This window comes from Chrysochloris asiatica, unplaced genomic scaffold (assembly GCF_000296735.1).
Source record: "Chrysochloris asiatica unplaced genomic scaffold, ChrAsi1.0 scaffold00113, whole genome shotgun sequence".
Taxonomy (NCBI): Eukaryota; Metazoa; Chordata; class Mammalia; order Afrosoricida; family Chrysochloridae; genus Chrysochloris; species Chrysochloris asiatica.
Window position 1 is genome coordinate 5,330,605 of NW_006408631.1, and position 15,550 is coordinate 5,346,154.

General features: G+C 38.3%; 1 protein-coding gene across 3 annotated transcripts in view; it reads left to right on the plus strand.

The window, feature by feature from the left end:
* Nucleotides 1-515: 515 nt before the first annotated feature.
* DHX36 (DEAH (Asp-Glu-Ala-His) box polypeptide 36) overlaps nucleotides 516-15,550 on the plus strand; it is a 58,949-nt gene continuing 43,914 nt past the window's right edge. For 2 of the 3 annotated variants that reach the window (XM_006867960.1, XM_006867961.1), the window contains exons 1-6: nucleotides 516-808; nucleotides 5,488-5,612; nucleotides 6,917-7,151; nucleotides 9,026-9,064; nucleotides 11,643-11,813; nucleotides 15,096-15,175. In XM_006867960.1, coding sequence (XP_006868022.1) covers nucleotides 590-808; nucleotides 5,488-5,612; nucleotides 6,917-7,151; nucleotides 9,026-9,064; nucleotides 11,643-11,813; nucleotides 15,096-15,175 — 869 coding nt within the window. In that variant the 5' untranslated portion in view covers nucleotides 516-589. The remainder of the gene's footprint in view (nucleotides 809-5,487; nucleotides 5,613-6,916; nucleotides 7,152-9,025; nucleotides 9,065-11,642; nucleotides 11,814-15,095; nucleotides 15,176-15,550) is intronic. The other variant, XM_006867962.1, reaches the window with a different exon arrangement.

Sequence of the window (15,550 nt, forward strand, 5' to 3'; positions counted from 1 at the left end):
GTATTTAAAAGAATTAAGACGTAGTCACTAAAATTAAAAACAAAACAAAAAGAATTAAAGAAGGTAGGACTGGCTCATGTTATTTGTTTATGGGCTTTGAGGAGAAAATGCATCAATCACAGGTGCTTTGTTTTAAGCATTTATTATCCGTATCCTAATAGAAAGATGAGGCTTTCTGCTGCCGTAAAGATTTACAGCCTCGGAAACCCTGTACAGGGTCGCTATGAGTCGGAACCGACTCCACGGCACATAACAACAATTGACAGTAAAGTCTAGATCATGCTAAGAGGAATCAGAAAGTCAAACCCAAATCCATGTCACCAACTGCCATGCCCAGGGAAAGAAAACCTGCAAGCGTGTCCCCCTCGGACAGCACCTTACACTTAAACTTACTTCACTCGAATCACTCGCTAGCGTTCGTGACCTTCACCCTGTGACGTCACCGGAAAAGGTTGCCTGTGACATTCAACAACCCGCCCCCTCGCGTTGGGCGCCGGAAGCAAAACTCTAGTGGATGCGCACTTGCTTCCGGGCCCGAAAGCCTTTTCTGGCGGTTGCGGATTCTCTTGAGTTCCAGCCCACCGGGACAATGAGCTATGACCACCATCAGAACTGGAGCCGCGATGACTGTCCCCGCAACTCGGGCGGGAGTTATGGAGGGGGTCGTGGAGGGAGCCGAGGGTCCGGTGGAGGAGGAGGTGGTCGAGGCGGCCGGGGCCGACATCCCGGGCACCTGAAAGGCCGCGAAATCGGCTTGTGGTACGCGAAGAGGCAGGGCCAGAAGAACAAGGATGCGGAGAGGCACGAGGTAATTAAGAGACTCGATAATGGGGAGGGACAAGACAGAAGGTCCTCTTTTTCCTTCGGACGCCTCTAATTTTTCCTTTTATTTTTTAAATGGTGCATGTGCTTTCTGAAGTGTAGATGAAGTGGAACTTTGTAACCTTTTCAAGCTTCCTGTAACGCATGTTATAGTACTTAACGTTATGCTTGAGCATCTGATGTGAGCGGTATGATGGCTGATACGGTACGCTGACTATGGACCAAAATGTTCAAATTCTAACCAAAGTTAACTTTATTGGGTTGTACCGTGGAGTCGGTTCCGACTCATAGTGACCCTGCACAGGGTTTCCGAGGCTGCAAATCTTTACAGGAGCAGAACGCCTCATATTTCTTCCGTGGAACAGCTGGTAGTTTCGAACAGCTGACCTTGATGTTAGCAGCCCGATTTGTAACCACTACGCTGTGGCCTCCCTTTTCTATAGGATAATTGTCCCTTTTTTTCTCTCTCAAGTTGTTTGGTTGGTGAACTAAACACACAAAAAAGCAACCCTGTAGGATAGCGGTAGGTTTGCAAGGGAGACAAAAGCGACCCGGCACGGTTTTGATCGATCAGAACAATAGTCCAGCTTCAATTTTTTATATTAAAAATCCCCCACGAGGCCATGTTGGGGGTGACATGTTTTCTATTGATTAGCAGCTCGTCTTTGAGAAGGAAATTTAGAATCTTAGAAGTGGAAGGAACTTGAAAGGGATCATCAATCTTCAGCTTGGTGATTCTAAGTTTGAAGATCAGTAGTAAAGGAAAACTAATAACAACAAAGCTCCCTGAGTCAACCATTCTAATAAAATCATGTCATTTCTTTAAAAGCACTCATAAAAATACCTGTTTACCCTTTGAGTGGACTCTGACTCATAGAGACTGTCAAGGATAGAGTAGAACTGCACCATGCTGTTTTCAAAGCTGTAAATAGGAAAGCTGACGGCCACCTCTTTTCCCCCAGTAGCTGATGAGTTTGAACTGCAGACCCTTTCCTTTAGGGGTCCAGCACCTAACCACTGCACTACCAAAGCTCCACTCACTGATTGGTGTTGTTAAGTGCCGTTTATTCCTTTCCGACCCACAGTGACTCTTTATAGGATTTGCGAGAAGCAGCTGGTGGGTTGAACTGCTGACGTTGTGGTTCTCAGTCCAGTGCTGATCCTACAGCACCATACCAGGAGTCCACTATTTAGTAGTGGGGATACTACTTTTTCATACATTCATTCCCAACATATCTATTGAATTCCAGTCATACATCCTGAAAGAAGTCTGATACCTGTTTCAAATATACAATTAGTAAATTCTTCTTGCCTCTTTTAAAGAATTGCTATTAATTCCTGAATAGCAAGGATGTAAAAAGTAAAACAATAGAATTTAAGGGTCAGAAGAAAAGAAGGTTGCAAGAGTATGTAGGAAGGAGCAAACAGAGAAGAGGAAAATGAAGAGATGGGTCTTGTTTTGGAATCCAGGAGTAGTGTTTAAGGGAAAAACCCATTGCCTTTGACTCCATGTAGACTCGTAGAAGTATTACAGGACAAAGTAGAACTGTCCCATATTGTTTCTAGGGCTGAAATCTTTAACATTCACATCATTTTCCCACAGATGGGCTGGTATGTTTAAACTATCAACCTTTCAGTTATTAACCACTGCACCACAAAGACTCTTTAAGGGAAAGAAAGTATAGAAAAAAGTACTCTATAGTAGCAAATGCTGTACAAATGTCAAGTAATATTGCGTTGGTTTAACAGGGTCACCAGTGACCTTGATGAGAGTCCTTTCTGTGGGTCCTTGTAGCCAAGTTGATTTTGACTCATGGCACACATGTGTGCAGAGTAGAACTGCTCCATAGGGTTTTCAACCTGTCTGTCTTCCAGGGGTACTGGGTGGGTTCAAACTGGCAACATTTTGGTTAGTACTCGTGCACTTAACTGTTAAGAACTCCTTTCTGTGGATTTGAAGAAGTAAAAATCTGATTGCACTGGTTAGGGGGTGAAGGAAAGGAGCTTTTCACCGGGTTGGTGCAGTGGAGTGGGGATTGAGTGAAAGCCGCTAAAGACAGGTTCACAATTGATCTTAAAATAATGGTCATTTTACCCATTGCTTTCTTTAATCCCTTACTCTAGCTTCTGCTTCCTCCCCATCCTTGTTTTTTAAAAACTTTGGTGTCATTGCTAACCACATAGTTGCTGAATCCAGTGGTAAATTTCTCAGTTCTCAGCCTTAGTTATTTTTCATTGCAATTTTATGCTCCTGATTTAAACTCCTTTCTAAAAATTATTTTTCTGGCAAAGGTAACTTGTTACTCGTCATTTGTATTCTCTTGCTTCCTCTCCGGTTGCTTTTTGATTATTCTCTGACTTGTTTGCCTACCCAAATGCGGGACTCTGTTAGGAGTTCATTCCTCATTCTTGTGCCCGCAGTGTTTTTGAAACTTAGAGAGCTCACATATCCATGTGATTTTAGCTCCTATTGTTAAGTGCCATAGAGTTGGTTTAGACCCATAGGAACCTTGTATAGGGTTTCGGAGGAGCAGCTGTTGAGTTTGAACTGTAGTTCAAACTGACTTTGCAATCCAGTACATTAATCCACAGCGTCACACCAGGACTTCTTTGTCCTATTTTCAACTCTGAAAACAAAGTATTTCCAGAGATCCAGTTACCCAGTTCCTTGTTGCTATCTGGGTTTCACAAATAGTTTGCACTTAACAACTAATGGAAAGGCTGGCAATTCAGCCCACCCAGTGCTGCTGTGAAAAAAAAGCTTGACAGTCTTCTTCCATAAAGATTATAGCCAGGAAAATCCTATGGAGAAGTTCTACTCTAGCACATGGAATTGACTCCACAGCAGTGGGCTAGGTTGGTTGGTTTGTTGGTGGTTGGTTCATTTTAAAATATTTATTGGAAAATTCTACTGTTGTTCATAACTGTCTATAACCCAAACTCAACGTTCTACTTTGACTTCTGTCACCATTCTTACCCCAAAATACACACTGTCACAATAGCCTTCTAATGATGAATGTTACTACTGTTCATTTAATACCCAACCTTGAAATTGAAACAGTTGGTTTTGGTTCTTTTCTCTTGCCCGCCCCCCCCTCCCCCAATTAAATAGTCTTCAAATCCTAAACTTTCTTTACTCAGGATTTCTGTTTTATATACTTCATTTATACTTTCTCCTCTTTTAGTTTTTTCCTAATAGTTTCCAATTTTCAGCATTCCTCAGATGTTTCCAGTTGCCTGTGGATTGAGATGTACATTATTAAACCTGAATTTTAAAGACCCCAAGGTTTGTAGGCTTATAAATTTTCAAAGAATCTTATTTTAAACTTGCCATTTCTGAAAACAAAAGTCTCCAAAAAATAATGAATTTTGACATTCGTTCTTCTTTTACCTAGTCTGTAACTGCATTTCCTAGTTATATGTTTAAGGTTTCTAAGTCTTATTTTAACTAATTATTTGAAGCCACTGAATCATTTGTGACATTGGATCAAAATCTCCATGAAGTGCTGATCATTTTCACTTATTCCTTCTAAGCTGCTTTCTCACTTCCCAGTTGTCCCTTGTCTTGTAAGATCCTTAGTGTAAAAGCTCATCACAACCGAAATATTACTAGTTTTTAACTTAGGTTTTTTTTGTTTTTAACAAAACAATGTTAGTGCTTTCAAGAAGATCCTGACTCACAGCGAACCTGTATAGGGTTTCTGAGGAGTAGCTGGTTGGTTTGAACTGCCAGCCTTGTGGTTCTCAGCCCAGTACTGATCCTACAGTGCCAAACAGGAGTCTAATCTAAGGTCTAGTGGTAGTTGTGTGCCACAGAGTCAGTTCCAACTCGTAGCAACCTGTATAGCATTTTTGACACTGTAAATCTTTATAGCCGTAGAAAAACCTATCTTTCTCCCTTGGAGCAACTGGTAGATTAGAACTACTATTCTTGAAGTTAGCAGCTCAGTTCATAATCCATTGTGCTACCAGGGTTCCTTTGTAACAAAAATAGCTGGGTTTTAATAATGATGTTGTTGTTAAGTACCGTGGAGTCAGTTCCAACTCTTAGTGACCCTGCACAGAGTTTCTTAAGCTATAAATCTTTAGGGGAGCAGAAAGCCTCATCTTTCTCCTGCGGAACCGCTGGTAGTTTCGAACTGCTGACCTTCAGGTTAGCAGCCCAATTCGTAACCACTATGCTACCAGAGCTCCTTGGGTTTTAATAATGAGTATTTTTAAATTTTTTAAGCAGGGAAAATACAGTGAGGGTAGGAGAACCAAATGAATATGCTTTTTTTTTTTTTTTTGCCAATTGTATTAGCGCTCATTTGTATAGGTGTGTTGTAGAAAACTATTTAGAAGAATATAAACGAAGCTGTTTAATTAGGTTGTCCAGTTGGTCCTAACTCATAGCAGCCCTGTATAGGGTTTCCAAAGAGTGGCTGGTGAGTTTGAACCCCCAACCTTTTGATTAGCAGTCTAGTGATTTCTTAAAGTACCAAACCAGGACTCTTTTAATTAGGTTGAGAACATGGAATTAGACTAGAGGACAATTACAGGATAAGTAACTTTAAAATAGTTTTGCTAAACATTTGTTCTTTTGTCTTTATTTATTTTTAGTTACTAAATATAATTTTGCACACCTTTTATGTAAATAAAAATATTTTTTCCTTTCCATAAAAGAGAGCTGTGGTACACATGGATGAACGCCGAGAAGAACAAATTGTGCAGTTGCTGAATTCTGTCCAAGCTAAGAATGATAAAGATTCAGAAGCACACATATCCTGGTTTGCTCCTGAGGATCATGGGTAAAAAAAAATTCTTTTAAAACAATGGACAAAGAGTATTACTTTTCATAATATTGCTTGTAAAAGATTAACATAGCTGGGCTCTTTTATAAGTGAAATTTAGCCTTGAAGTAGTGTGTGTGTGTGTATGTGTGTGTATGTATGTATATATGTGTGTGTGTATATATATATATATATATATATATGGAGCGCTGGTAGCGTAGTGGTTATGAATCGGGCTATGAACTGCAAAATCAGCAGTTTGAAACTACCAGCTGCTCTGCAGGAGAAAGATGAGGCTTTCTGTTCCCGTAAAGATTTACAGCCTCGGAAACCCTGTTCAGGGTCGCTATGGGTTGCAACCGACTCGGTGGCACTTAACAATAACAACCAGCTCACCAGTCGCTCCTTAGAAACCCTGTACAGGGTCGCTATGGGTCAGAACCGCCTTAACAACAAAAACAGAGGACTTCTGGTGTGGCATTGTAGGATCAGCACACGGTCTGCAGTTCAAACCCATCAAGTGTTCCTTGGAAACCCTAGACAGGGTCACTGAGTTGTAACTGATTTCACAGCACTTAACAACAACAACATATTAGGGGAAAGCTAAATGTCAGAACTAGTCTGTTAGGGTATGAGATTTCTGTTACGCTATTTATTATTATTCCTTCCCTCCTGTGGAGGAGACCTGCAGGAAGTTAATTGCTATTTCTTTAGGAAAGTTGACAACAGGAACTATATCATTTAGGGAATAGCTTATCAGTTGCTTTTTAGGGACTATGTAATGTAGCATCACATTTATAACTCATAAAGAATGAAAGGAAAAAAAGACACTGTGAAATTAAACCAGGCCCAGAAAATCAGAAGGAAAAACAAACAGCAATGACCAATGAATCATTGCTAAACTGCAGTGAAGGATTGACAGTTATGTGTGGATTTTTATTTTTTCAACTACACCAAGTAATGATTTACCTATTTAACAGTCCAAGAACATGAATTCATTGTTGTTGAGTACAATGGAGTCATTTCTAACCCATAGCAATCCTGTAAAGGGTTTCCAACGAGCAGCTGGTGTACTGCCAACCTTGTGGTTCAAACTGGCTTTGAAGTCCAGCACATTAACCCACAGTGCCACACCAGGACTCCATGAATTCATTATAAGATTCTAAATATATAATTGTTCTACTAAGAGAAAACAATAAAAGTCTTTTATATTGGTTCTTTTGTAATATTTAAAATAATATGTGTATTTTTTTATTCTAGGGGGAGCTCTTGTTTGACCTTTTTTTTTTTTTTGCTTGTTTGTTTTGTTTTTGTCAAAGTAGATATGGAGCTGAAGTTGCTACAGAGAACAAACCCAGCTCAGAGAAGAAACTTGAGGACCAGAAAAAGAAATCGATAGACCAAGAAAAAAGGACATTTAAAAGCAGGGATAAAGCATACATAGACCGAGATTCTGAGTATCTCTTGCAAAAAAATGAACCAGATGTAACTTTAGACCAACAGCTATTGGAAGAGTTACAAAGAAAAAAAACTGATCCTCGGTATATTGAAATGCAGGTAAGGAGAAGTAACAATGAGAATTTTACATAGCTTATAGTTTACTTCATTTTCAGCAGGTCATGTGTGTTAAGAATTGTTTGAGATGTTGGTACACATAAAAATGCATTTTTTTTGTTGTTTGCATTTCTAAGTCAGTTCAGTGGTTACTTAGTTGAACTAGTTGCCATTAAGTCTGATCATACTCATGATGAATCTCTGAGTGGAGAAAATGGTTAAATGCTCAGCTGCTAACCAAAAAATTAGAGGTTTGAGCCCAGCCTTAGAAGACAGACCGTATAGTAATGTGATTTTAAAGGTCACAAACATGAAAACCTAATAGAGCACAGTTCTGCTTTATAGCATATAGGGTTGCCATAAATTATTGAGTCAAGGGGGTTGGAATTATAAAGGTTCTTCCAAACCATTTTGTTCTTTTCCTTGTACAGATGATAGAATTTAATCTCTAAAGAATTAGGTGACATATTTATGTTAAAAGATAAAATATAACAAGAACTGAAGTTTTCCAATACCTTCCACTTAAAACACAAAACTGTATACTTTTGAGAATATTCTGTAGTTGTTATTAAGTACCATTGAGTTGGTTCCCACTCACAGCGACTCTGTATAGGCTTTCCAAGGAGCAACGGTTCTTTGATAGTACTAATAAAATATTCACTTTGTGTGTGTGTGGAAATATTGAGGATATTTTGAGGGCCATTTCTTTAAAATACAAATATGTACTACAATATTAGAGAAAGGCATCTTGTAAGAAAGAAAGGATCCATTGGCTGTTTGATGACAATTCGATTTCATGGTTGGAACCAATGAGCTGTCCTGAGGTGCTCATTGTTGTCCAGAGCTATCCTTTGTAGGTCTTTGATGCCTATTAAATCTACCAAAAATTTGTTCCGTAGGCAACATGTCAAACTGTTATTTTTTAATATATTTTGTATAGCTCCTGTAGCAACATTCACAGATAAACATTTTCAGAATTAACACTTCGTTTGGCTTACCTAAGATCAGTTTTAAATGGCAGAGGTGGATGGAGTTCAGTATCAGATTATTTTCTTATACCAAATTTTTTCTTTTTTTTTACAGTCTAAGTCAAATATCCTGTATGACTGAGTTTGATCTAGTATCCAGTGGATTAGCAAATAGTGGCTTGATCGGTGAATAAAAGAATGTGAGGAAGATTTAAAATCTGTGATGAATATATGTTGTTGTGAAGTACCATTGAGTTGGTTCTGACCCATTGTGACCCTGTACAGCGATGAATATATAAGACAATAGCACTAGCAAGTGATTTAGGGTTTATAAGAATGCTGATATATGACAGATCTGATTTTACTTTACTATAAGTAACTTTAAGAAATTATTTCCATATTGCTGGATATAAAAAAAGTAATATTTTCAAGTGTTTCAAAGAGTCCTGTTGTGGCACTGTGGGTTAATGCGCCAGACTGCAAAGCCGTTTGAACTGCAAGGGTGGCAGTTCTCACCAGCTGCTCCTCGGAAACCCTGTATAGGGTTGCTATAGGTCAGAATCGACTCGACAGCACTTAACAACAACAACAACATTGGTAAAATATTTTTAATAAAAAATAAGTCTTAATGTTTCACAAAAGCTGTGAAATAAGAAAAATACTTTTGGATTCTAGTACATTTACCTATGATTGCCATGATTATGTTGTTGTTCTTAGTGTCATCAAGTCGTTTCCAACCCATAGCAACCCTGTTATAGGGTTTCTGAGGAGCGGCTGTTGAGTTTGAACCACCGACATTGTGGTTCAAACCAACCCTACAGTAGAATGCTTATCGTACATCACCACACCAGGATTATAGTTTGATTATATTTCTTTGTTCAAATTTTAAAACTGTTTTTTAAATTTCAGCATTTCCGGGAAAAATTACCTTCATATGGAATGCAAAAGGTAAGGTTCATATACACTTACTTGATTCGCAAAATGCTTATTTAAAAAAAAATTTTTTTTTTAAAGCTATATGTTAAAAAGAAATAAAATGTATCCTTCTCCTAAAGTTATAGCTGGAAGTCAGAGTAATTCTGTTGAAGGGTTCAAGGACAAAAAGAGAAAATAGTCATGAAATAGTTTCCTGAAATTTTATCATAACTGTGTTAACAGATGAAATCTTCAGAATTTAAAAATAGAATTTTCACATATATGAAACGGTGTCAAAAAGTTTGTGGAAAAATGGAATTGGAAGATAATGGAATTTTTCCATTACCTTCTGAAGTCCCCGCGTAAGTTACTTTGGGTAAATTCCCTGTACTTTATTCAAGTCCAAATAATTTAGTTTACAAATTGAAGCACTGTATGATCTTTCATTTATCATGTATGCTGCATCACTGCAAAAACATGATGGCACAGTTCTTCTCACAGCACTCAGCTGGGTTCTGTAATTCATTGCAGTAACCACACAGCACTCAGAGACAGTACTCACAGTTCTGGAGTTTATTAGAGAAGTTGCTGTTGTTAATACCATCAGGTCAGTTCCAACTCATAGAAACCTATGTTGGGTTTCCAAGGAGCAGCTGGTGAATTTGAACTGCCAACCTTGTAGTTCAAACTGACCTTGTAGTCCAGTGCATTATCCCACAGCACTACTCCAGGACTCCCCATGGTACAATTCAGGGTCAGAAATGCTCAGGGCACAGTTCATCCAGTCAGGACAGCCTCTCCACAGCTGAGCCAACAGGAAGGCCTCTCTGTACCCAGTGTTTTGCTGATAAATGCTCACAAGGCACACCACTCTAACATAAGCCTCATCCGAAGGCATTCAGCTCTAGCTGAATGTGGAATGTGGAAACCTAACCACATCCAACCCCCAATTTAGTGCCTGGAAACTACTCTGCAAGCAAGCCTCCTGCCCAGTGACACAATACAAGATGAGTATTGTATTATAATGTCACAATACCTGTCTTGTATTGTCCTCTGGTTCTTGATTCTGTTGCTCCTCTGCCATGTCTCCGGTGTCACAGCTGTCTGTCCTTGAGTAAGGAGGTTCAATATTCAGTGATTTCAGGGTGCAAAGGACATGCTCCTCTCCTGATTCTTTCTTCCTGATAGTATAGTAAGATCATGCATCCTCCTGCCTCTGAGATGGTTCATTTTACACCTGTGCTGGAGTTTCAGTTTTTCACAAGTGGAATTAACTCTGTTACATCCACAAACATCCACATCTGAGTCACGTCATCCTGTTAGTATCTTCTCTTACCCAAACCCAGCAAGACATGGCTTGGTTGGAGTTACATACTATGGTTATAAGAAACATTAAATAATTCACTACACTACAATCACATAATTACCTCATATAGCATAATATAGTGTTCCATCCTTTTTTATTCTCTTGTCTTTATTTTTCTTTACTTTTCACAGCATTTATTACTACCTGACATTACCTGTGTGTCCCCCTCCTTGGCCAAAGCAGTTTCATGATGGCAGTTTTTTTGTTTTCTCTTGAAAAAGAGCAGTGCTTGTTATTCTGTAGTCACCCATGACATACTTGCTAAATGAATTAACCATCAAGTTGGTTAGATTCTTAACAACCCTATATAGGATTTCTCAGGCCATAAACCTTCACAGGTATTAAAAACCTTGTCTTTTTCCCACTGAATGGCTGGTGAACTCAAACTGCAGGCGGATCTTATAGTTTGCAGTCCCGTGCTTACCTACAGAGCCTCAGCACCCCTCTAAATATTTACTCAGTATGATTCCAGTGCTTAAATGTGGAAATTATTTTGAAATATATTTTAATGATCTGGGTAATTTTTAAAAGGTAGCTTTTCAAGTTAAATTGTTTTATAGATGAAAAGGCATAATATCCCTCTGGAAGAGTGGATTTATAAATACAGTAAAATATTTTTTAATATTGAAAATGGTAGGGTTTATGTAAAATTTTGAAGATCTTTCTCAACTAGACTTTTCATATACCCGAAGATTATCTGTTTGATGAAAGCATTTTGAAGCTTTGTTACCTTTATTTTAATTGTTATTGCATACTATTCCTTGTTATCTAACACTGCTCAAACCTTGTCCATAGTGAAGCCATATTGATGAATAATGATACAGATTTATAATGTTCTTAATAGTTAAAGTGTCAGTGGGGTTCACCTCAGTACTCAGTAACTGCAGGTGTCACGTAATTCTTGTACATGGAACAGAATTCTTGTCATTGTCTTATTCTTGTCAATGTGTTTTTTAAAAGCACCCTAACTCTGTATTTCATAATTTGATGCTACTTATTTCTTGTAAAGTGGTAGATCCAGATACCCAAATTTCAAGCATTATAGGGTTTGTAGAAAAATCCGTTATCTTTTAATTCCGTTTTCCATGAACTGTTTGAAGTCTTCTCATATATAACATACTTTTTAAAGCATTAAAATATTTGTAAAATTATCTTCAGCTTGGTAGAATTTTGATGACTATATTCTCAGACTTATTCAACATGTATTATTATTATTTTTTAACTATATTTTCCCTTTGGAAATAGGAATTGGTCGATTTGATTGCTAACCATCAGGTAACAGTAATAAGTGGTGAAACTGGTTGTGGAAAAACCACACAAGTTACTCAGTTCCTTTTGGATAACTACATTGAAAGAGGAAAAGGATCTGCATGCAGGATAGTTTGTACTCAGCCAAGAAGAATCAGTGCTATTTCAGTAAGTAATCTGTTATTGTTATAATTCCCCTCCTTTCTCTTGCATTTTCCTTTAGATGGTCTTGTAACTTAACTGGTCTTCAAGGATTAATGTAATACTTACTTATCAAGTCTTAGGAGTCCTGGTGTGGAGCTGTGGGTTAAGGCGCCAGACTGTGAAGCCATTTGAACTGCAAGGTTGACAGTTCAATTCTCATCAGCTGCTCCTCAAACCCTATTCAGGGTCTCCATGGGGTCAGAACAGACTCAATGGCAAATAACAACGACAACTAGTTTTAGGATTTGTTACTATGAAACAGTTATTTGGCTGAGAAATATTTCATAGGAAAGGCTGGAAGAAGGTGGCACAGTGATTAAGTGCTTGACTAACCAAAAGGTTAGCAATTGAAACCCACCTGAAGAAAGATCTGACTGTCTACTTCTAGCAAAGGTTATAGGTAAAGAAACCACATGGGGATAATTCTTTACCACTTAATGTTGCTGTGAATCAGATTTGATTTGAAGGCACCCAATGACAGCAAAAGCCGAAAGATTGAATGACCTGTCAGCTGTTCCTTGAGAGAAAGATGAGGCTTTCTCCTTCCATAAAGATTTACACCCTCGGAAACCCTGTACAGGGTTGGTATGAGTCGGAACCAACTGTAAGGCACATTAACAACAACAACAACTAGATGTTTCAATGTTGATGAGTTTACAATAAATTATAAATCCTGGCAAGTTTCATTATGAAATCAAAAGAATGAAAAATTAGTAAACTTTTTAAGAGAATTGATTACAAGCTAAAAATAATCTCCATCAGATACTTTCAGTTGTATAACTTGATTCATTCAATATTTCTTGCAGTTCAATATTTAGTTTATCACTACATAAGTACTGAACGCTAGTAAAAAGTTAGCATTTCTTTTAATAATTTATATTATTTTGTTGTTGAAAATATACATAGCATAACACATACCAGTTCAACAATTTTTACTTATGCACTTCAGTGACATTGGTTACATTCTTTAAGATAAGCAACCATTCTTACCTTCCTTTTGTTGTTGTTATTAAGTGCCATTGAGTCGGTTCCAACTCACAGTAACCCTGAACAGGGTTTCCAAGGAGCACTGGTGAGTTTTAACCACCGTTCAACTTTGCGGTCCAGTGCTTCTCCAGCAGTGCCGCACCAGGATCCCACTTTCCTTTTGTTGCTGTTGTGAAGTACTGTCAAGTTGGTTCTGACCCATAACGATCCTGTATAGGGTTTCCGAGGAGCTGCTGGTGAGTTTGTACCGCCCTTGGCTAATTTTAAAGCTCCACCACTCATCTGTCAGTTTGTTGTCCTGTGGTGGCTTGTGTGTTGCTGTGATGCTGGAAATTATGCCGTTCGTGTTTTAAATAGCAGCAGGGTCACTCGTGGTGAGCAGGTTGTAGTGGAGTTTTCAGACTAAGACAAACTAGGAAGACAAAGACGCAAACTACTTCTAAATGTTTAGTCACTGAAACTTTATGATTAGCAGTGTAACACTGTAAAATATAATGCTGGAAGATGAAAATACTATGAATAACACCAGAATATTGTCAGCTATCATGCCAGAAAATAAGCCACACAGGTTGGAAGGCTCTCAAAATACAACTGGGGAAGAGCTCACTTCTTAAAGTAAAATTGACTGGTGGTGGTGGAGTCGGTTCCAACTCACAGCGACCCTCTACTTCCGAAGCTGTAAATCTTAACGGGAGCAAAAAGCCTCATCGTTCTCCCGGTAGTTTCAAACTGCTGACCTTGTTCTCAGCCGGATTTGTAACCACTACACTACCAGATCTCCTTATTGACTGGGATGGTGCTAATGTATAGAGTCTGTGTTCAGGAACTATGTTTTCAATTACGGCAATATTTTGGGAACATATATATTTTTTAAGTTATGCTTTCTAGGAAATATTGTAAACAAAGAAGAGTTTTTTACCCTTTATATATCATATTCCTAGAAACTACGTAAGACCACAGGTGGTGGAAAATAAATCACATTTAAAATAAAAATAAAACACAGTTACATTGCTAGATATGGCGTAAAAATCTATACTTAAAATTTGACCCCATAGATTGCCAGTAGGAAGAAATGTTAACTAGATCACATTTGCTTATTCTAAGATCTGCTAGAAATTGAGCAGTTTAATGTAGTGAAAAGAAAAATCTCTGAATCAGTATATACTAGATACCCTAATTAGAATTACTTTGGGGATTAAGTCTCTGGTTTGTATACCATATGTCACTGTCCTGTCACAGCTCAGACACACATGTCAGTATTGTAATTTCTGTCTGCCCAAAGCTCATTTTTGGGAACCAGAACTGAATACAGCTAAGAGCTATGAATTAAATAATACTGATTCATTATCCAACAACCAAAAACAAAAAAAAAACAAAGTACACTATGATTGTTTTAGCTAAGAGAGAAAGAAGGAAAGTAATTAGTGTCTCCTAAGGAGCTCTGGTAGCGTAGTGGTTACGAATCGGGCTGCGAACCGTAAGGCCAGCGGTTCGAAACTACCAGCCGCTCCGCGGGAGAAAGATGAGGCTTTCTACTCCCGTAAAGATTTACACCCTCGGAAACCCTGTACAGGGTCGCTATGGGTCGGACCCGACTCGATGGCACTCAACAACAACAACAACAACATAGAAAGGTATAAAGGAGCTCTGGTAGCATAGTGGTTACGAATCAGGTTGCTAATGTCATAGTCAGCAGTTTGAAACTACCAGCATAGCGGTTCCATGAGACTTCATGCTCCCATAAAGATTTACAGCCTCGGAAACCCTATACAGAGTTGCTATGAGTTGGAACCGACTCCACGGCACATCACCACCACCACCACTGAAAGGTATGAGGAGTCCTGGTGCACTGTAGAATAAGCACTGGACTGATAGCCAGCTCAAGTCCATCAGCTGCTCCACGGGCTGTCAGCTCCCATAAAGATTTACAATCTTGTAAACTGTATTTAGGATTTCAATGAGTCAGAATCAACTCAGTGGCATTGAGTATAGATAGATACTTTTAAAATAGTGTTGAAAGAAAATTTGGCTTTGAATGACAGTGTAAGAGGAAATGAAAAATAAACATAATGAGCAAGTACTCTGCAATTCTTAGGCAACACACAAATTTAGATACATCTGTGGGGTTTGTTTTGTTTTATATTTGCTTGTCTGAAAACCTGAAGAATAATTTTTCAACAGCTCCTCATTTTTACTGTTGCTCAGGCTATTTGTTCAAATGTAAACTCTGTTGCCTTTGTAACACTAATTAATTTAAAGGTTGCGGAGCGAGTAGCTGCAGAAAGGGCAGAGTCCTGTGGCAATGGTAACAGCACTGGATACCAAATTCGTCTCCAAAGGTAAAGAATATTCACTTCTTGTTTACCAGTAGGTTTTAGTGACACTTGGAAGCTCAAAAGTGAAGGAGATTTTTCCTATTTTTATATTTACTATTAGAATTGACATTTCAAGGACTTCTGTTGTGTAACACAAGAAGTCTGGAAACCCACAAAATTTTTCTAACTGAAATTCATACTTTGATTATAATTTTTTAATTTGCTTTTTTGTTCTGGAAGGATTTTTTTTTTTCCTACACTTTGATTAATAGACCATCTCTCTCTGAAAGAAGTTGGTGGCCTGTACCTTTTAGTACCATTCAGCTACACTTCTGTCTTTATTTATTTATTTTTCTAACCTCATCTTACTCCATTGCATTTCTTTAATCGTTTTCTGGA